General features: G+C 55.8%; 3 protein-coding genes across 4 annotated transcripts; 2 read left to right on the top strand and 1 right to left on the bottom strand.

Moving 5' to 3' along the window:
• The first annotated feature begins 2,624 nt into the window (after nt 1–2,624).
• LOC306802126 (uncharacterized protein) lies at nt 2,625–14,502 on the top strand. Of its 2 annotated transcripts, XM_079305945.1 has the most exons (29): nt 2,625–2,732; nt 3,210–3,329; nt 3,628–3,747; nt 3,830–4,057; nt 4,287–4,400; nt 4,506–4,625; nt 4,911–5,036; nt 5,128–5,334; nt 5,496–5,664; nt 5,800–5,968; nt 6,167–6,392; nt 6,750–6,875; nt 7,066–7,281; nt 7,500–7,808; nt 8,048–8,983; nt 9,371–9,586; nt 9,745–9,983; nt 10,065–10,194; nt 10,530–10,708; nt 10,823–11,009; nt 11,293–11,511; nt 11,741–11,924; nt 12,206–12,407; nt 12,476–12,640; nt 12,906–13,106; nt 13,196–13,739; nt 13,852–13,980; nt 14,168–14,275; nt 14,364–14,502. In XM_079305945.1, exons 1-28 carry the CDS (start codon nt 2,630–2,632, stop codon nt 14,221–14,223), a joined length of 5,940 nt encoding a protein of 1,979 aa, XP_079162071.1. In that variant the 5' UTR covers nt 2,625–2,629; the 3' UTR covers nt 14,224–14,275; nt 14,364–14,502. The 2 variants fall into 2 exon arrangements, with proteins under 2 accessions (XP_079162071.1, XP_079162072.1); XM_079305946.1 differs by lacking the exon at nt 4,911–5,036.
• On the top strand, nt 14,245–15,826 carry LOC306802676 (uncharacterized protein; the record flags this gene model as incomplete). Its single annotated transcript, XM_079307173.1, has 5 exons — nt 14,245–14,275; nt 14,364–14,600; nt 14,724–15,144; nt 15,364–15,499; nt 15,761–15,826. The coding sequence occupies 5 exons, from the start codon at nt 14,245–14,247 to the stop codon at nt 15,776–15,778; spliced, it is 843 nt and encodes a 280-aa protein (XP_079163299.1). The 3' UTR covers nt 15,779–15,826.
• A 73-nt stretch (nt 15,827–15,899) lies between these two features.
• CLDN23 (claudin 23) lies at nt 15,900–17,814 on the bottom strand. The gene has a single exon (XM_079305947.1). The coding sequence runs from the start codon at nt 17,605–17,607 to the stop codon at nt 16,909–16,911; it is 699 nt and encodes a 232-aa protein (XP_079162073.1). The 5' UTR covers nt 17,608–17,814; the 3' UTR covers nt 15,900–16,908.
• Between the last annotated feature and the right edge of the window lie 3,406 nt (nt 17,815–21,220).

The raw sequence follows: 21,220 nt of genomic DNA, 5'->3' as shown, positions 1-21,220 counted from the left end.
CAAATGAAAGCCAATGTCTCAAGCCATTTCCTATCCCTCTAGCAGAGCATCTGTCACCCACTTTGCAAGGCTGTCCTGGGACAGAGTTACTAAGATTACCTGCTATATCAGGGAGTCTGGGCACCAGACCAGGGCACCGCGCTGCAAGTCTCATGGAATTGTTGCTGTCAATGTGGCTATGGGTCAGACCCTGAAATAGGAGTTGTAGTTCTTGGGGACACAGGATTGAAAAAGGGTTATTGTTACCTGGAAAAAGCTTCAGTTTTTGAAAAATAGTTTGTAATGCTCTCCAATTTTTTTTTTTTTTTTAATTTAAGCACTTCATAAGATGATTTCCTAGGAAAAAACAGGTATTTCATGAAGTCCAGTTTTCCTACTGGCATAAATTTTAGTCAACAGATTGCAGGCAGTTTAATTTTGAGCAGAGTCAGGCCACAAAGCACAGAGGCAACTAGATCTGTCCTTTCTGTATGGAAACAAGATTGCAGAAGCTTGGTAACTGATATGAGGCAGAGTGCCCCACAGAATTTTTTTCTTTTAATAGTGTTATCCCTTATTTTTAGGAAAAGGGTGCTTAAAAGTGATTGGAAAGGAACAGGTATACACCAAAAACTAGAAGAGAATATGATAAATCATATAGCAGAAGGTATATATGTAATATTCTAGGAACAATATAAAATAAAGCATACTATTTAATGTGAAATTGCCTTTGAATGTTTGAAAAAAAAAAGTTTTTGCTGTACTTGGTATAGTTAAAAGTGTTATTGGGACATGGTGCTGGACTTTTTAATAGCAGTTTTTATACTGCTGTTCATGTGTGCACAGATTTTCTCCCTCTCATTTTGGTAGCAGCCTTCTCCTAACATCCAACCCCCTTTAGATTTTGGAGGCAGAGAAGAGAGAATCTAAATATCAGTGAGAAAAGGAGACCTCTACTAACACAACTGCAAAGAAAAACCAGCAGATATAAAAAAAATCTCTTCAGAAGTCCAGGGAAAAAATAACCAGAATCTCATAGAGAAGTCACTGTAGGTAGATATAAATATAATTATGTACAATGGGCTATTGTCTATATATACCTGTATGTTCTTTTATTTAAAACATTTTAAACACATGTATTTAAAATATTTTTACTTTAAATCATGCTTCTAAAAAAATGTCCTGCATTTTAAGACACTGTCCACACCACGTGTCCATTCCCTCATTGTTGCCCCAGGTTCCCAAGCTAATGCTTAGGTGCACTGGGCATTTCTAGTGTTCCCACTAACTTTTGGACCCTTTTACACAGTCCCTCTGCTCTCACTCACCTTTCCCAGCTAGCCAGTGTGAGGAGTTACTGCTTTTTGACTGTGAGGATACACTGTGGGGTGGCAGAGCTGGGGTACAGGGCAGATCCCCAGGGACCTAATACAAATCTCAGCATTGGCCTACAGGTGTGAGGAGGCATGGGAGCTTTCTGGATATTCTTGGGGTTGCCTGGATACTGTTGTGTCTTTTCTACTCTCTCCCCTGACCACTAGGACCACTTTGCCTGGTGTTCCTGCCACAAGAATGATTATCATCCCTGAAATCTGCATACTTGTGTTTGCTGGGGAGTTCCTGAAGAAGTCAATGCCACTACCATCTCTTCTGCAGCACACATAAGATCATCTTGGGGATGGATGCTTTCCCTTTCTGTGCAAGCCAGAAAACATGTACATGGCAGAACATTTTACACAATGACGGTGGTGTCAGTAAGTGTGTACCACTACAGCAGCTTTTTAGACTTAGCTCTCATGCAGGGAGGTTTGATGGGGAGGCTGGAGGGGATGAGTGTACAGGACCCACAGATCATGGATTTGCTTGAGTACAGACCAGTCTTGGGGGTGAACAGACAGTAATGCCACCACACGCAGCTGGCCGGGAGACAAGCCAACAGGGATGGAAGGGCAGCACACCGGCAGTTTGCCCTGGGTGTGTAGCGAGAGGTATGCAAACTCCCGTGCCCCGGGGCCATTTCCGCGGCTTGGGCGATTCCCCCGCTTTGCCTGTTGGATAAGGCTCATTTCCCAGGCAGGTGCCTTATCCTCTCGCTGGGCTGTTTTCCTCCCCCGGCCGCTGCTCTCTACCTCCTTGTTGTGCTCCAGCGGCTCTTTCACAGCGCTCAAGGTCGAGGTCGGCCGGCTGGGGGGTGCGCGCAGCACCCTGTTTTCGGGGGGTGCCCCCGCGTTCAAGGCTCCCGCTGCCTTCCCACGCCAGGCGCAGGTGCTGCGAGCCCGGTTCTCACGGCTGGCTCTCCATAACAACCCCCGCCCGGAGAGGAGGAAGGCGGGGGGAAGGGGGGGTTGAGCAAGGGTCCCCTCGTGCCCCTCGGCTCTTGGCGGGCGGTGGGTCCCAAGAGCGCCCGGCCCAGGACCGCAGCTGCCCCGCCCGAGACGGCGACCCCCGCGTCCCTGCCGGCGGCTCCCTGGGGCAGCGCAGTACAGCGCAACCCCCGCGGCGACGGGGCGGGCGGGGGTCTCCGCCGGCGGCGGGCGGTACCCGCGGTGCCCAATGGTCGCCTGCGCACGGACATAAAAGCGGCGGCCGCGGCTCTACGCTCCCTCCGCCGGCTGGGCCCCCGGAGCCGCGCCTCCCTGCCGCCGCCGCCATGGGCCACCCCTCGCGGCCGCTCCGCTGTATGCTCGTCTTCCTCAGCATCCTCCTGCTGCCGCTGGCTGGGAGCGTCGCTGGCGCCGGGACACGCCGCACCCGTGAGCCAGGACCGAGGGGGGCGGGCCGGTAGGGGGCAAATCCCTGCCTCATCCCGAGGGGCTGCACTGGGCGCCCGCCGCATCAGGGAAGCTTGCTTATCCCCCCGCGATGGACAGTGGCGGGGCGGGGGGTCCCCTGCCACTGAGGATGTCCCCGTTCTACTCATGTCCCGGTGGTGCGTCCTTGACGCCTGTGGCGTTATTTGTCTGACAGCATGGGGACCCCTGCGTTCGGAGGGGCCGTACCGCTGCCTAGCGGGCTTGGGGAGTACCTGCCTTCTCTGAGCGTGGTCGAGAGGTGCCATTCTCCCTCTAGCCGCAGAGGAGATCCAGAGGTGCCCTTGGCTGGAACCGGTCCCACCCTGCGCTGGGCTATGCCGGGACTCCCAGGCGGGCAGCTGCAGCGGGGGCTGTGTAGGTGGATGCCCGGTGCGGCCGTCCCGCCTGATCCTGGGCCCGTTTCCCTCTTGCCCGCAGCGGCTGCCAGCCTCACGTGTGCAGCCTCACGCCAGGCCGCCTGCATTTCTGGCTGCATCCCCGTTCCCTGGCTCTGCGATGGTGAGCAGCAGTGTCCTGACAACACGGACGAGCAGTGCGGTGAGTGGCACTCATCCGGTGTGATGGGGTGGCCTGGGGAGCTGTGCTGCACGGCATCAAGGGGCCCTCATGCTCTGGGGAGTGGTGGGGCAGGACAGTTCAGAGGCACCTCAGTCTTTGCTGGCTCTGCCTGTGTAGCATCCTGGAAGGACATATGTGCCCCAGAGATCCTTGGGAATATCTGTGGCATGAGAACACATCCTGGAATTTATGTTCCTTGGGCACTTCCAGCACCCTGTCACATGCCAGGGTGAAGTGGACCCTTGTAGGTCCCAGTGACCATGTGCTGTCCCTGCAGATGTTGCCTGTGGTGGGAACCCCCATGTCTGGCAGTGTGACGATGGCCGGTGTGTTTCTAGTAGCTGGCGCTGTGATGGTGCTGCTGACTGCCTGGATGGCTCTGATGAGCAGGACTGTGGTATGTACCCTCTGCTGAGAGGGCTTAGTACCAGTGGCTGGGTATACAGGGCAGGCTGGTGAGTGCTGTGCTGTTTCCTCAGTGTGCGGGACAAAGAAGGTGCAGTGTCCTGGCACCCACCACTGCATCCCGCACTGGGAACTGTGTGATCAGCACCAAGACTGTGAGGATGGATGGGATGAGGAGGGGTGTCCCCAGAAGCCCTGTCTGCCTGGGCAGTGGCAGTGCAGGAACAGAGTGTGTATCATGGCTGAGTGGAAGTGCAATGGGATTGACGACTGTGGTGATTCCTCAGATGAAGATGTCTGTGGTAAGCAAGAACTCTGGATGCTCCTCAGCAGGGTGAGACCTGTCTGGACCATGTGTGAATTAAGGGAGTACTTTGTTTTCCTTGGCTCCAGCTTCCCTTGGGGCTGGTGGCAAGCTTCCCAATAAGCTGTTGATGCTTTGTGGGGTCTCCCCATGAGTCTGGGACCCACAGTTTCCCCTGTGCCCAGGGTATTGGTCTCCCCTGCTGACATGAGCTGTGTATGCCATAGCCCCCTGTACGCCTGGCATGGTGCGATGTGATGAGGGCAAGTGTATCCTGGAGTCCCTGATGTGCAATAACAAGGATGACTGCCTGGATGGCACAGATGAGCCCAGCACATGTGGTAAGTTACATGTAGCTGCTGGCTGCTGCCCATCTGGGTGGGGCTAGGGGGAGGGGTGCCACATAGCTGTGCTGCCTCATGTCACCCTTTGCTGCATCCCCACAGGTCGGAGCTGCTTTGTACGCAATGGGGGTTGCGCGGAGACGTGTACTGACACGCACTGGGGAGTGCAGTGCTCCTGTGGGGCTGGCTGGGTGCTGCAGGCAGATGGGCAAAGCTGTGCTGGTAAGAGGAGGTCAGGGTGCATGTGCTTCTGTCACTTCTTGGCCACTGACAGCAGTGTCTCCACAGAGCCCATGCTTCTTGGGGAGCACCTGCCTCTGCCCTGCTCCTGCCTGTTTGTCATGCTTGGTCCCATAAAGATTGTGTCTAGATAATGTCCCAGCAGCAGCTGGTGCATTTCGGGGCTGAGGCCCATGTTCTGGTATCTAGAGAGCTTGCCTGGGGGGCAGAGGAAATGCTCTCTGGGACAGCTCTGTGGCAGGCTGCTGATCTCACCTATCTGTGCAGATGTGGATGAGTGCTCCCTGGAGTACAGCCCCTGCAGCCAGCTGTGCACCAACACCCCGGGCACTTTCAGCTGCTCCTGTCTCCAGGGCTACACCCTGCAGCATGGCACCACTTGCGAAGTGGCAGGTAGGGGAGAGGAGCCCAGGCTGGCTGAGGGCTGAGCAGTGCCTCCAGCTAGCCATGTCCCTGGTAAATGACTGTTCTCTCACCCTGTCAGACAACGCAACACAGATCTTGGTGGCTGTGGGGCAGGACCTGGCCCTTCTGGATGTACGGACCCAAACCTACCGGCCCCTGCTCTCCACTGAGACCAAACCCCATGCCCTGGTGTATGATCTGCTCCGAGAAACCTACTATTGGCTGACAGAGGATGGAGAGCTCCGTGTTCACCACCCAGGGAAAGGCACACAGCCTCTCTATACAGGTGAGGAGGACCAAGCATTCCGGGTGCAATAGCAGGGCTGAGATGGGTGCTGGGAGCTGGCCTGCCACCCCAGTACTGCTTTTACTGTATAGAGGAACAGGCAGTCTGAGTTTGCCACACAGCCTGTGCAGGTGTGCCTTAAAACTGCTCTGTCTCTACAGATGCCAGAGAGGTGAACAGCATCTCCATGGACTGGTTCACAGGGCAATTGTACTGGGCCAGCAGCCATCCTCCAGCCATCTGTGCAGGGCTGGGTGATGGCCGGGGTTACCTTACAGTGCTGGGGAAGGACATTGCACCAGAGCAGCTGATAGTACATCCAGCTGCAAGGTGAGCAGTGAATGAACCAGGGTTGGCCCAGTCTTCTGAGATTGCAGTGTTGGTGCTGACCATGCGATGCCTGCTGTGGGAATATGGCAGCACTGGTATTATACTGTGAAGTGGGTGCTGAGTGCCTGCCCTCAGGTCCCTATACTGGATCAACCGTGGACAGAGGGGCCGGACAGTCATTACTGCAGCCGGCATGGATGGCTCAAACCGGCAGGAGCTCACAGTTGTATCCATGGAAGAGCCTGTGGGGCTGAGCCTGGACCATGTGGCTGGCAGGCTGTACTGGATCAGCGAGTACAAGGAGGTAGGGATGAGGGATAGCAGGGTAGGGAGATGGTGAAGTGAGAGTTGGGAGGAAGGCCCTGATTCCCTTGTGTCCATGGCCAAAGCATGGGAGGGAGCAGGGAGCAGTGCCTAGGTCTGGCATACATCCTTGGGCTGGGAAGAGAAGAACCAGGTTGTGGGAATGCCACATGGCCACCATGCCTTGCCTTGTACCCAGTCCATCGAGACACTGCGGGTGGATGGCAGCGGACGCCACTCCTTCCATGCTGTTTTGCGGGGCCATGTGGAGCCACTGGGCCTGGCCGTGTTTGAGAGCCGGTTCTTCTGGACTGATGGCACAGAGCTGGTATCAGCCACCTGGGCCTCTCCCCAGGAGCACACAGTGCTGCTCCGTGCCTCTATCTCGGCTTTCACCGTGCTGCACGCACTGCAACAGCCTCCTAGTGAGTACCTTGCAGGTGCTGCACTGCTGCTGGGCTGGCAGCATGGCAGCAACCCCCACTATATCCCTGGGTGTTAGGGAAGGCTCACTGAGTCCTGGAGCTCACCAGATCCTGCCCAATGGTTTGCCTGGTCCTGTGATGAGGGGTTGTGGGGTTGATACAGAGGGGAGCTATAAACCTGCAGGAAAGCTGCCAAGGCCTGTGGCTTTGGGTAGACCTGAGCCCCCTTAACTCATGTAACACCACTACCCTGTTTCCAGCCTTTATCCAGCCCCACAACAGTCTGTGATTTTTTGGGGATTGGGAGAGACATCGGGGTCATGACTGCCTGAGCTTTTAACATCCTCTTGCTTCCAGGGGACACTGCTGCATGTGCTCTGGGCCTATGTAGTCACCTTTGCCTCCTGTCCCCTGTGCACCCTCGGGGTTACAAGTGTGCATGTCCAGAGGGCCTCTTCCTCCTCCCCTCAGGGAAGTGTGCAGGTGAGTGGCGTCTGGCTCTCTGGGTGGAATACATCTATATGGGAGTTGGAGGAGGGCCATAAGGGGCTGTGGCTTTGACATGAAGTTCCCAGCACACACCAGTGCTGTGACATTTATGTTTTGGTTTATTCTGATGACCCTGTCCAGTGTCCTTGAGGCTGTGCTCACACGCTGTCCTTATGCTCTGCAGAGCTGTCCATTGTGTATGCATCAGGAAAGACCATCTCCCTGGTTCATGTGGGCCCTGGAGCACACACCAAACAGGTGCATCAGTGGCAGGAATCCCTTCATCTGCAAGATGTGGACTGGCAGAGGTCAGTGCTCTATGGGACAGATGACCATGGGACTCTGCTGCGCGTCATGGGTCACTCTGGCTGGAGAGAGGCCATTGTGACTGGGCTGCCAGGTGAGACCCTATGGAGTGGTAGAGGACATATTTCCCTTCCTGATACTCCCTGAGGCCTGAGGATCTCCTTGATACAGAGCACAGTGGTCTGGTGCTGCCCACAGCGAGGCAAGCACTCAAGGCAGTGGGCAGTTGTGGAGCATCACATAGGGTCTAGGGGCACCCAGGCAGGGTCATGGGACAGCCTTGTAATGGCTTGCCTGCCTGCTCTTGCCAAGTGTGTTCTGCCCGTGTGGATGTCCATTCTGGGGACCTGTACTGGCTTGCATGTAATCGGAGGGACATCGGGGTGATCCAGACAACTGACATGTCCCTGCGCATCCTGCACCGTGCTCACAGCAGCATCCAGCACTTCTTCTTAGACTGGCAGCGTGGTGTTCTGTACTGGCTGGCCCGTGGGCAGCCCCTGCAGGCACTGAGCCTGGCGGGGGGTGCTCCATGGGATGTCTGGAATGAGACGTGGCCTGGAGATCTACCTGCAGCTATGGACAGTAGAGCCTTCAGCATGCTCTGGAGCTCAGCCCGGGGTGAGTCCTGGTGGTATCTGGGGTGGAAGTCGTGGATATAGGCAGGAGTGATCAGCCATGCCCTACATGCAGCAGGTCCCTGTCTGGGCAGTGGGATGATCATGGGGCAGACTCTGTCCTGTGGCTGAGTCCCTGGCCTCAGCCATGAAGTCCCTGCCATAACTGTGGGGTGTGAGGTGCAGAGTGAGCCATGAGGGGTGAGGGCAGGCTCCAGGTCCTACCATGTCTCTATCTCACAGGCTTGCAGGCGCTGAGTCTGACCAAGCAGCAAGCAGTCACCCTGGCACCCAGCTGGTCCCATGGCCTTGTGGCCGCCTTTGAACCATACCTGGTGTCAGCAAATGGGACAGCTCTGCTGCTGTGGGACCGGAGGACACTGGCTCTTGTGCTGTCCATACCAGCAGCAGATGTGAAGGGAGTGGTGGCCTTCGTGGGCTCAGAGCTGCAGGCTGGTAAGAGTGGCCACGGTTTGTTCCTGATGCTGCTGTACCTGATGGGACTGGGGAGCCCTTGCTACTCTGAGCTGTGGCAGGGTGCCTGGCTACTGGTGGTCATGTGGGGTGCTCTGGGAGGTGTCTGCAGTATGGGGAGGGCATGGTCCCAACAAATCCCAAATCCTCTGCCAGTGCCACCAAGTAAAGGGTCTGCTGTGCCACTCCCTCCACGTGTGACCACTGCTATGAGGACAACCACAAGCACTGCTGCTCAGCCTAGCACCTCTACCACAACACCACTGCTAAGCCAGACCACCACTGCACTCACCACTACTGCACCAACCAGCAAGGCTACCAAACCACAAACCACCACCAGACAGTCCACATCAAAGAAGACCACCCCTGCACAAACCACTGCCTGGACCACATTGACCAAGACTATCACTGTGCAGCCAACCACCAGCACCACTCGATCTTTTACAACTAAGGTCGCTGCCCCACAGCCAACCACTACCACCCCACGCTCAAACAGTTCTGCACAGATAGTGATACCTACCCCACCCCTCCGGTCCAGCCCTGCAAACCCCCTGACTCCAGTTTTCCATCTGTCCTGTTCTCGCACACATGTGCCCTGCCATGATGGCACTGGGTGCGTGGCCCAGGAGTACCTGTGTGATGGGGAGGAGGACTGTGCAGATGGCTCTGATGAGGATGGGTGTGCCCAGCTCTGCAACACCCCAGGTAGGAGTCATTCTTCTGTCCCCTGTGCAGCTGGGTCACTCTGTGCTGCTTTCTGGTGGGGTTTTTGGGATAGAGTCCTGGTAAAGTCTGTGTCCTGGGCTCTGGTGCTTGTAACGCGACATACTGGTCCCTTCTGAACTTGATACTGGACTTGAAGTGCTGTTGGAAAAGGATAGAGTTGATTTCACTGCTCATAGTGGCCTAGATGTGGGCTGAGTTCACTGCCGCAATCGCCGTGCTCTGGACCTAGGCTGCTGGAGATGCACTGTCTAGGAGGGACCAAGTCTTGTTACTTGTGGAGACTTTCTAGATCACTGGAGAGCGAGCAGAGGGTCTGGGCACCCTGGCTGCCTTCTGCAGGCAGTGCAAATCTCCTTGTGTCCCCAGGGGTCTTCCACTGTGGAAGTAGAGCTGTGTGTGTCGGGGCAGGAGAGCGCTGTGATGGGGTGCCACAGTGCCCTGATGGCTCAGATGAGATGGGCTGCTGGACCCCTACACAGGAGTGCGCCCTGCGCTGCGATGCTGCCACCCGCTGCATCCCCAGGAGCTGGCTGTGTGATGGCCATACTGACTGCTTGGACCACACTGATGAGCAGGGTTGTGGTAAGACCTTGGAGCTGGATGGGATGGACTGCTGGGGTTGCCTGCCCCACAGGTGGATGCACAAGGTTTTTTGTGGGTCCAGGAGCAGACACTGCCCAGGGCAACCTGCTGAAAGGATGGGGACAGTGCCTCTGTTCAGCCCTGGCCTTTGTCCACAGTGCTGAAGAAGTGTGGTCCGGCTGAATTTTCCTGTCAGAGTGGGCAGTGCGTGGCCCTGGCCCTATACTGCGATGGTGACCATGACTGCCAGGATGGCTCAGACGAGGAAGGCTGTGCCGTGCCCCGGCCACTCCTCTGCCGTGAGGGTGAGGTGACATGTTCCCACAGCAGGGAGTGTGTGCTGGAGGCCTGGCGCTGTGATGGTGCTGCTGACTGTGGGGATGGCTCAGACGAGCAGGTGAGTGGAGCAGTGGGGACACAGCCTGTCCCCACTCATGCCCAGGAGGGTGGGTAGCCTTTTTCACCTTCTGCTTTGCAGGGCTGCCCTTGGGAGGAAGAGCTGTGTGAGGACCATCAGTGGGACTGTTCCCATGGCCATGAGTGCATTCCCGATGTCTGGCGCTGTGATGGAGAGACTGATTGCACAGATGGCAGTGATGAGGCTGGCTGTAAGCAACACCCTTATTTTATTCCCAGTCTTACCCAGGAGTGCTGATGGGTGCCCATCACAGAGGGAGATGGGTAAGTGTCTGTGCTGAAGGGCCCCATATGCTGGTTGCCTATTCCCAGCAGCTGTAGTGGCTCCAGGTCCTGAGTAGCTGTTCTCTCTGTGGGGGCCAGTGGCCTTTGGATTAATATAGCCTGAAGCCAGGCTACTGGCACAACTCTGGATGTGGCTGCAGGAAGCTCTGGGCAGCCTATGGGAGCAGCTAAATCTGCCCCAAATGAGCAAACGAAGCTGGTGGACGATGCTCAGGACAGCCTTCCCCACATGTTCCTGCAGGCCACCCTGCTCTTTGTCAGAGTCACGAGTACCCCTGTGGGCTGGGGGCTTGCCTGAATGCATCTCTGGTGTGCAATGGCCAGCAGGACTGCGTAGATGGCTCAGACGAGGGAGGGAACTGCTCTGTGCCCTGCCAGCGGTCCTGCACTCATCTCTGCTACCCTTCACCCCAGGGCCCTGTGAGTGCTTGCAGCCCTGGGGCAAGGGATTGTCATGCCATGATGCCCTGCTTCAGCTGCAGAAGGGAGACTCATGTCCCCAGAGTGGGCAACTGATGGTCCCTTTCCCCACAGCGGTGCTGGTGTGGCCCAGGCTATCAGCTTGCTGAGGATGGTCTGTCCTGCATGGACATAGATGAGTGCACAGAGTGGGGCAAGAGAGCCTGCAGTCAGACATGCCTCAATGCCCCAGGGTCCTACAGCTGTGGCTGTCTCCCTGGCTATGCTCTGGAGCCCGATGGCCATGTCTGCAAACTCACTGGTAAGTCCTGGAGTGGCCAAGCAGTGCTGAGGCTGGCCCTAGCCCTCTAAGATACAACGGGGGCTAGTGGATGCTTGTCCATCTGTGTCTGCTGCCCATGGGAAGCCTCATAGTCCTGTGAATGGGTTAGAAAATCCATCTGACCTATCTGAGAATATTCTGTGTGGTAGGACTAAGTCCCAGCAAGCTCTAATGCCTGTAAGTGCTGTGTTCCCTGCCTGCATGTGCTGGGACCATGGGACCATTAGTGCTGAGCAGGGTCCATGTGTCTCTGTTGTCTCAGGACCAGAGCCCAAGTTGCTGGTGGCTGTGCAGTCTAAGGTGCTGTCCTATGGCCTGCAGAGTGGGCATGAGGATGTAGTGCTGGCCACTGACAAGGATCACGTTGTCTTCTCACTTGACTATGACTTGGTGGAGAGGAAAGTCTTCTGGATGGACCTAGCCACAGAGAGCATCCGCTGGCAGGATCTCAACTCGGAAAAGAAAGGCATACTGGTGAAAGGTGGGCTGTGGCAACATGGGGTTAACAGGGATGGCCTTCCCCACTGTGCAGTCTCCAGGTTGCAGTGGGGTGCAACCCCACTGTCATCCCTTATGTGGAGAAGTGCTAGTGGAGCAAGGTTGGGAGGAGCCAGAGCTCCTGGGATGGAGGGACCTGGGTTGAGAGCATTATGCCAAAGGGCCCTGCAGCTGTCACTCCACACAGGTGCTGCCTCTTGGATGCATTTCAGGTGTGAGATCAGACTGTATAGCAGTGGACTGGCTTGGGAGGAACCTGTACTGGACAGATGGGGTAGCAGGGCAGGTGCTGGCCACTCGCTTGGGGTCTGCCTGGCAAGGGATACCAGAGTATGCTGTGGTGATGGATGGAGACCTGGACCAGCCCCACTCTCTGGTGCTCCAGCCCCTAGCAGGGTAAGTCTGGGACATGGGGACCTCCTTGCCATCCCTGCCCTGCCCCATTTTCCTCCATGAAGGTAGGTGAGAGGCTGGGAAAAATGTGAGATGTCCTCAATTTGGTGCTGTGGGGACTGCATGACAGGAGAAGAAAGAACCCAGACACCTGCCCCTGCCCTGCATGGAGCTCTCAACACACCCATGATGACATGGAAAGCTCCAGGCTTCTTTTCTGGGCTGCCTTGGTACTGAGACAATGCTGTGTCAGGTCCATAGGCCTGCACCTCTCTTCCCACTAGGCTGATGTACTGGTCAGAGGTGGGGAGCCACTCACGGCTGATGGAGGCCAGTATGGATGGGAGTTGGCGGCATGTACTGCTGGCCCAGGGACTGGGCTGGCCCACGGCACTGGCCCTTGATCTCCCCACCCAAAGGATCTTCTGGCTGGATGAAAAGCTGGGCAGTGTTGGCTCTGCACATCTGGACGGCAGCAGTGTGAAGGTGTGATGGGGCACTGGTGATGGGGTCCTGATGGCGACCAAGGTGGGCACTGACAGCCTCTCTGACAGGTCCTGAAGCTGCGCTGGGTCCAGAGCCCCTTTGCAGCAGCTGTGTGCGAGGGACAGCTCTACTGGTCGGAGAGGAAGACATGGTCTGTGCAGCAGGTGGACAAAGCCAGTGGCAAGAACAGGACTGTGCTGCTCAAACGGCATGGGCAGCCCCATGGCCTCAAGGTACCTTCTTGGGGAGCCCCAAACCCTTCTGTGCCAGCTCTGCTGATCTCCCTGCACTGTTGTCTTCTGAGTGAGAAGGCACTGGGAGCTGTACCCCCATCCCAGTGGTCCTTGGGCAGCAGTCTGTGTGGGCAAGTGTCTCTGGTCCTCTCTGTCTCACCATCCTGCCCCAAGCCAGGCTGTATGTGGGCCTTGGGGGCATGCTGTGGTGTCAACTCTGCTAGTGGGTGCTGATGGATCTGAGGCTGAGCCTGCTGTCCTACAGATAATGCACCCAGCCCTGCGCCCCACAGTTCCCAACCCGTGTGAAATGCGTGGCTGTTCCCATCTGTGCCTGCTGAGCGCCAAGCACACTGGGCAGTGCCGCTGCCCGGCTGGGCTGATGCTGACCGCCAATGGGACCACCTGCCTGCCCATCCGCAATTTGGCCTTTGCCTTCCTGGTGTCACCGGCAGCTGTGGCACAGGTATCCTCTGGAGTCAGCCCTGGGGGCTGCTGTTCTCACTGCTGTCAGGGAAGAGGGGTCTCCATCCTAGTGCTGTCTCCTTCCTTCAGGTCTACCTGAAGGACCTGCCTGCATCAGCTGGATCCCAAGGGCTTCCCCCACACCAGGCCCTGCCTTTGGCCAAGGTGAGCCGCCTGACAGCCATTGACTATGCAGTGAAAGACAGGAGTTTGTACTTTGCAGAAGTGGGAGGCAATTTCATCGGACTGCTGCGCCTGAAGGACTGGGGGCGGCTGTCCTGGAAGAAGGCAGTAGCTGTGGAGGGCACTGTGACATCTCTGGCCTTGGACTGGCTAAGTGGGAACCTTTACTGGATTGGGGGGCAGCCACCCAGCATCCATGTGGCAGCTCCCAAGGGGCGTTGGGCCCTGGCACTACTCAGTGAGGGGCTGCAGGGTGCTGCCTGGCTGGCACTGTGTCCTCGTGCTTCCACCATGTGCTTTGTCACAGCAGCTGGCAGCCATGGGCATGGTGCCATGGTGGAGTGTGCGGCCATGGATGGCACTGGCCGCAGAGCAGTCTGGAGGAGAGCCCAGGCTCCCAGGGGCCTTGCCTTTGGGGGTGCTGGTACCCGGCTGTACTGGGCAGACCACGGTGAGTGAGGACTGAGCATTGTGGGGGGGTGCACTCAGTTTGCAAAGCACAGCCTGGGGCAGCCCAGAGCTCTCTGTCGCCACACTGAAGCATCTCCATCTCTGCCTTGCAGAGAGAGGTACCATCAGCAGTGTTGAGCTGGATGGATCCCGCTTCCAGGTGGTGCGGAAGGGGCTGCATGGTCTCTCACTCTTCACCGTAGGAGAAGGCTTTCTGCTGTGGAGCACAACCTCAACCAATGGTAGGTCTGCTTGCTGAGCTTTGCCCAACTCTTCCTACTGCACTTGGACATGGAGTTCTACCAGTCCCTGTGGGGTGCAGGCTTGCTTCTCTGTGGGGTGAAGGGCAAGCTGGGGTCCCCCTCTACCACCCATCTCAGGCACCCTTGTGGGAGGAGGAAGAGCTGTGCTGACCCCATGTGTCTTCAGGTTCCAGCAAGATCTGGCACAGCCGGCTGGAGCAGGCTGAGAACTGGTGTTCCTGAATGGAGCAGGAGCTGGTAGCCATGAGGATTTACAGCCAATTCTCACAGGAAGGTGGGTCTGGGACTGCCCCGGCCAAGGGCAATCTGTGGGGTTTCAGCTTTGCCTTGTGGTGGCCATGATAACAGTGCTGTTTTGGCAGGCACCAATGGCTGTGCAAAGAGCAACGGGGGCTGTGCCCAGCTCTGCCTGCCTAACCCTGCAGGATGGCAATGCCGCTGCTCTCCTGGATACCACCTGGTGCATGGGACAGTGTGTGCACTGGCACCGCCTTGCCCCGCCCTGCTCCAGGCCTGCCCCGACCTTCAGAGCTGCATTTCCAGAGAGCAGGTCTGTGATGGGCGCCCCGACTGTGCCAACGGCTCCGATGAGTCTGACTGTGAGTGCCTTCCCACAGCCAGGGTGTCCTGGGGTCCTAGGCACAGGGCAGCCTGCCCAGTCTCCCCCAGTTTGGGAAGAGGGTCTTACCTGAGTCTCTGCTGATCTATGCCCATCCCTCCAGGTGCCTCAGAGAAGGTGGGGACACAAGTCCCTACAGTGGCACCTTCAGGAATGTCCCATGTAGAACAGAAACCAGTCTCATCCATAGCTGCACCCCAACCTTGGCAGCCCCACCCCAGCCTGTCTGCAGTCCCTGGCCCACAGCAGCATGGAAAGCCCTTTGTGGTACCTCCTAGCACAGAGGAGGTGCTGGGGGCTGTGCCCTGCAGCAGCGAGACATGCAACCTGCATGGGGACTGTGCCATCGAGGCTGGCCAAGTGACATGCCACTGCACGCTGGGCTATCGTGGTGACTACTGTGAGGAGACTGAGGTGCAGCCCCTTGCAGGACCCGTTGTCCTGGGGGTGGCTGTGCTCCTGCTGCTTGCTGCTGCTGCTGTGGGGGCCCTGGCCTACATGCGAAGGCGGGACAGGCGGAGGAGGTGAGCCCTGGGGCTGAGCTGGGCCAGGTACAACTGGGAATAGGGAGGGACAAGGTCTCTTTGCCCAGGGACAGTGGAATCCTGATGTACTCCCGGGCTATATGGAAAGCTCCAATTATTCCAGCAGGCCATTACCAGGGTTTGTTGCAAGACTTTAAGATATGCCTCATCTCTAGGAGTTGACCATGCCATTCTTGGTGTACATTTTTTCCTCTCCAGGACCTCAAGCACTGCTTCCACTCGGGTGCTGACCTTGTACCACCGTGAAAGTGATCCAGAGGAAGAAGAGGAGGAGGAGGAAGAGCTTTCCCCCAAGAGTGATACATTTGTAAATGAAGCTTATGAAGGGAAAGAGGTGAGTAGCATCTGGAGCAGGCCCTGCTCAGGACCCCTCTGCCACCCTGCAGTGCCCCAGGGCCCAGTGCTGGTCTAGTCCCCACTCTGGAGGCAAGCTCTACCTCCTGCTGAAGGAGAGGGGCATGACCAGAGCTGACTAGAGTCCTGACAGGACTGTCCCACTCTGCCTGTGACTGGACCTCCTGTGCTAAGGTGGGGCGTGGGCTTAGAGAAGCTGGGTCAGACTCACCCCTGATACACCCATCTGTGATTTCTGCAGGAACTGCCACCCTGCTGAGGAAAGGACCATCTCATATCAACACTCTATTTTCATAAAGGAATGCTGTGCAGCATCTCTTGTGCCATTGTGGTTTGTGTGTGGGCTGGGGAGGGAAGGCTGGTTTGCTCTTTCTAGATGTCTAAGACCTAGGGAACATAAGAATCCAGACAAAAAATGCTTGGAAGGTTTATCATGAAATCTCCAATCCAAACACACTCTCTGACACTGTCCCTTGAGTACTATCCCTCTGCAGCAAGGTTTAGCTTGCTGAACAGGGTGTTTTGGGTATAAGAATCTGCTCAAATAACTCTGCAAGAAGGCTGGCTTGGCTCTTACGTTGTTATGCAGGGGCTGAGAAGGATTTTATAGTGTAGTTCTGACTTTCTGAGTGTCCCTTACAAACCAGTGAGACCAGTTTTACCACCTTACACCAGGCTAATTTGGAAAGCGGAAATAAATGCTATTTTTTTTTTTTCTCTGATCTTGCCCCCCACCTTCCCCACTCTGCCCTAAAGTGGCTGTGCTCCAGGAAGGAGAAATCTCTTCTAGGGCTGAGTTTGACCATAGGGCAAAAGTCCTTCGGGAAAGTGCTATAAAAGCTAGCTGTGCCCTTTTTACAAACCTTTCTTCCCTGCCTCAGGCAAAATACAGGGAAGTTGGGTGAGCTGTGCCCACTGGCTCTCAGCCCAACTTGCCTGGCAGAAAGCCCATAACCATCCCACAGCACAAACCCATTGCTTTGCATTTATTTAGCTGTCCGCACAGTCCTGAGCTAAGCAGATACATGAGACAGGTGCTCGTCTCCCCTATTGCCAGCTCTGAAGGTTACACTTCTGACCTTTATGCTGCTTACATGGGAACACCAAAGCTGTCTCTGCTCAAGCTGCTGTGCATGGTACAGGAAGATGAGGTAAAAGCAGCATGGAGGGACTGGAGCCACCTCTGGTTCTCAATCCCGCATAGCTTTGGCACAGTTCTAGATCCTGGAGCACAGCAGGCTTTTGAGGAAGTTGCAAATATTCAAAACAGGTCCTTGGTCTTGTTTCCAGCCTGTTCAGAGGGGTTGCAGGAGAATGGCATGGCTTGTAGGGGCAGGGGCCAGCACTGCTCTTGATACCAGGGATGTGACTGCTGTCCCAGTGCTGGGGCTACAAATCAGAGTCACAAGGTGGGCTGCTCCCCCAGTGCTGTCCATCTTTCTCATCCTCCAGCACGTCCCAGGGATTGCTGTAAGCTCTACTGGAGCATGACCCAGCCTCTGACACAGGTGTGGGGGGCAATTTGGGGGTCCTGTGCTCCTTGCAGCAGTGATGGAAGCTGAGGATGAGAGCCAGCCCCCCCAGGATCTCCATACAGCTTCCCAAATAGCTCAGTACCAAGCTGTAGCCTACGCTCAGTGTGCTGCCAGGTGGAGCAGGCATTGTCCAAAGTTCCTGGGTGTACCAGGAGCTGGGCACGAGGCTCATCAGCCCAGCGAGGAGCAGCACCAGCCCTGCCACGCCGGCCACTAGGTGCCGGGGCTCTCGCTGCCAGCAGCGAACACCCAGGGAAGCCACTACACAGCCCACCAGAGTAACAACCAGCGAGGAGGGCATCAGCCCTTGGGCGACCCGCACGGGCACCTGATCAAAGTAGCCCAGCTCTTCAGCCTGTCCGCAGAGACGGTCATGGGTGCTCTGCCGCTCTCTGCATATGTCCCAAATGCCCTGTTCCCAGATGACGTCCATGGGTTGGTCAGGTATGAGGCTCACCTGCCTCCAACTGGGTGCCAGCGTGCCCGTGAGTGTCAGCAGGAGACCACAGGGGCACAGCACCAGCCCCACGATCATCTCCGTCGGCGTCCGCATGCTGGGGAGGTTGGTGAAGTGGGCTCCAGAGGGCTCCCGCTTGCCCTAGGTCTGCGGGAGCTAAGGGGCTCGCTGGACAGGAGCTGTGGCACCGGTGCAGGCAGGGCGGGGCGTCCCGCGGCAGGCCCGGAATCCCTCAGGCCGGCCAGCCCGCGGAACCGCCCCAGTCCTGCCCGGGCCGTGGGGAGGTGCGAGCAGCCGCGGTGGCGGCAGGCGGAGCCCGGGCTGGGTAGGGCTGGCTGGCACCTGCCACGGGGACAGCGCCTTCCAGGGAGCGGGAGCCCGCGGAGAGCGCCGGAGGTCCGGTCTCCGCTGACGCCTCGCCGGTGGCGGGATGGGGGCCGTGCCCAGGCTGCTGAGGAGGCATAGGACCCTGTTACCGCTCCCCTCATTAACTGTATGCGAGCTTATTTAGCTATCAAATTGACTAACTAATTCATTAAAATAATTAAGATAAAGTACAGGCAGATCTCATTTGGTAACTGGCCCAAGAGACCTCCCCAATCTCCCTGTCCTTCAGGGAGAGTTCCCTAAGCTTGGCCTCCCGTCCCAGGCTGCCCTCAGAGGGCACCCGCAGATGAAGCAGCCTGGGTCCTGGTGGGAAGACTTTCTGGGATTCTTACGGGAAATCACCACATTTGAAAACCCCAGTGTGTTGCTGTATGAAGGGTTACGGAGCAGCGAAAGAACATAGCAACAAGGCATGCCCTTACTTGGTGCAAGAAAGAGCAGTTTATTGAAGGAAGCCATGGCTTAAATAAGATAGTTCGTGAAAAACAGAATACAGACAGTTCATTGGTCAGAGAAAGAGGCACCTCTTCTCCCTGGCTTTCCCATGGATCCAGCAGGTGTTTATCTCTGTTACGATTCTTTCTCTTGTGTTTACAGTAGAGAAAAAGGCTCTAGCCTGGGAAAAATCCTGGCCAGAGCTAAGAAAATTTCATGGCCTGAGAAAAGGATTCAGAACATGAGAAAAAGGCCTGGCTGAAATGTGCCTAGGCCTTCAGCAGTGTCCACCAGTGTGGGATTTTGAGCCCCAAAAAGCACTCGTCATGAGCCTCACCAAATTTCCCTGGATTTCTGCCAGTCACACTGGGCCCAGGAGAGGGCAGCAACCTCTGTGGATAAATTTGCGATGAGCAGTGCTGGCTGAGCTGGAAGACTGGCTGCCTGTGTGGCCCACGGCATCTTTGCACTGCTGGTTCCTGACCTTGGCCGTCTGGAGGGTTGGGGTGGGTCTGTGCTGGACCAGCTGCTCCCAGCTCCCTTCCTACTCCGCTGTCCCATAGCTATTTCCTGAAGCCCTGAAGCCCTTCAGCTCTCTGGGTACCAGATCATTTTAGGGAGGGATTTTGAAGTTGTTGAACACTGGATCTTAGTCTAGCTGGAAGGCAGGGGTGGGCTGGACTCAGTCGAAGGCTCAGGTCCTCAGCCACGTCTGCAGAGCAGCTAGATGAACATAGCTCTGGGACACCTGGCTTTGTTGTACACAGCCAATTGCTTGCTAAAACTTGTCATCCCTCATCTAGGAAACTAAGCTAGGGGTTGCTGATTCCTTTCCTGTTCAATTAACTTCTGTAACTTTTATCCTACTCTAGCCACTGACTCTGTGCCAAGACACTCACTATTGCCCTGGGAGCTGTGGGTCCAACCAATACACCAAATGCTGCTGGCCTGATGTGTTTCCCAAATCTGCCTTCTGCCATGGGATCCCCACATAGGAACAGGTGCTGCAAGCCTGAAACCCTATAGTCCTGACTCTCTCGTGAGGCTGTATCTGGACACCTTTCCATCAGGACACCAGGTGGAGGTTGGCTGTGAGATTAAGTACTCCTGGGGGAGAGGGGGGCAGAGGGAAAGGGCTGGTAGCAAGCTGGGTGGCACAGTGTCGTGGATGAGGGTCTATCTACCTTTGCCTCCTCTCAGCTCAAGAGGCTTTTACTAAGGTGACAAATCACAGCTTGGTGGCAGTGCTGTCAGGTATAGTAGTGGTTGCCCATGGACCAACCAAGACAAGCTGTGAGCAGGTGATAGCAAGCTCTGAGTCCTGCATGGCTGGCCAGGACTTTTGTCCCTATACCAGATGTGTGGGTGGGGTATGTGCCAGCCCTGATGGAAAGGGAGAAATTCTCCATTTTGTTGGATTTGCCCACATTTTACCCAGAAAGGCTAAAAAACTTAGAGGGTAATGCCCACCCTGGGCTTTGCAGTGCCTGCCCTAGAATCTCTCTCTGTAGCACCTTCCTTTATCTCTCATCTGTTCCTCCAGCAGTGCTGTGCCTCTCTTGCCCTTGTTCATGCAGGCTTAAGTCAAGGAGGTGGCCACTCCTTGGATCTGCAGCTGCAATAGAAGCTGATTGCCAGGAGTATGACAATTATGCACCAGGGCAGGTTTAAAAACCTGGGCCTTTCCAATTTAATAATACTGTTTGTTGTGCTGAGGACAGTTGGGGCCAGGGTGGTTTACCAGGATCCTACAGCTGGTAATTCCTGTTTACATCCCACCCTGGAGCTTTGCCTGTGTCACATATGGCAAGATGCCCCCATACCACCACAGTGCCTGCATGTTCCGCTAGTTATACTGTACCTGACTCCTTCTTGTGTTCAAAGTGAGCTTGGCCAATTCTGGACATCAAGCCACAAGGCTGCCTGTAGCTGCCGGGGCTGGGGTGGTTCCAGCTCCTGGCTGCTACAGGAGACCGGATAGCTCCAAGAGCTCTGGAGGCAGAGTGCCATCTACAAGCTAGCAAGGGACAGAGACTCTGGGACTTGCTGCAGAGGTTCCGAAGGCAGTTTATTTCTCCGAAGGGTTTTCACTAGCAAATCCAGTTACATAGCATAGCAAGGGGTCTTTATAGGTTTCAAAGGGATTGAAATTCTAACCAGTAAAATTATGAGTTGAGAAACTATCCAATTACTTTAAGATTCTAGGTAAGAAAAAGACCAATCATTTAGTAAAGTTGAAAACCAATAGAAATCCTAAATGATAACAGGGGTTTTGGCAGGGAGGGGGGGCATCTCTCATGAAAGGTTCCATTGTCTCAGGGCACAAAATCCCAAGGGCCTTTTTCAGGCACCATTGTATCATCCACAGCTGCCAGGTCTGTGGGCATGGTGAACAGCAGCACATGCGCTGTGCCCCCCTGGGTTGCCCTGTGACTGGCAGGTAGCCAGCAGGCACAATACTTGACCCTAGCTATATATCATTCCTCCTCTCTCTCACCTGAGGAGAATTCTTTTTGCCAGAGTGTGGCAGTCCCCTTAGTCTTGCCTGATGTAGGAAATGGGAACTGGCTGAGAACAGTGCCCACACAGGCAGGTCCTGCACTTAGGGAGCTGCAATTTCCTCTGGTCTAGACACTTGAGTAGCTCTTCTATCCATCTGTGTTTGCATTTCAGTTGAAACCCTAAATCCCTACAGGCTAGGTGCAAAGCACAATGGATCAATCAGCCCATGCTGTGCTTTTCAGCATTAGACCTGGTTGTCTAAGCCTCTCCTCAGTCTCCATCCCAAAGGAAAATTTCCTTAGCTGGGTGTCCAGGTTGAATGATTTTGTTCTGACCATTCCATTTTGCTGCTTTCTCTTCTAGCATTTCGCATGGGGAAATTTCT

The sequence above is a fragment of the Erithacus rubecula genome, assembly GCF_903797595.1.
Source record: "Erithacus rubecula genome assembly, chromosome: 5".
Lineage (NCBI taxonomy): Eukaryota > Metazoa > Chordata > Aves > Passeriformes > Muscicapidae > Erithacus > Erithacus rubecula.
This window is presented reverse-complemented; position numbering and strand designations above follow the sequence as displayed.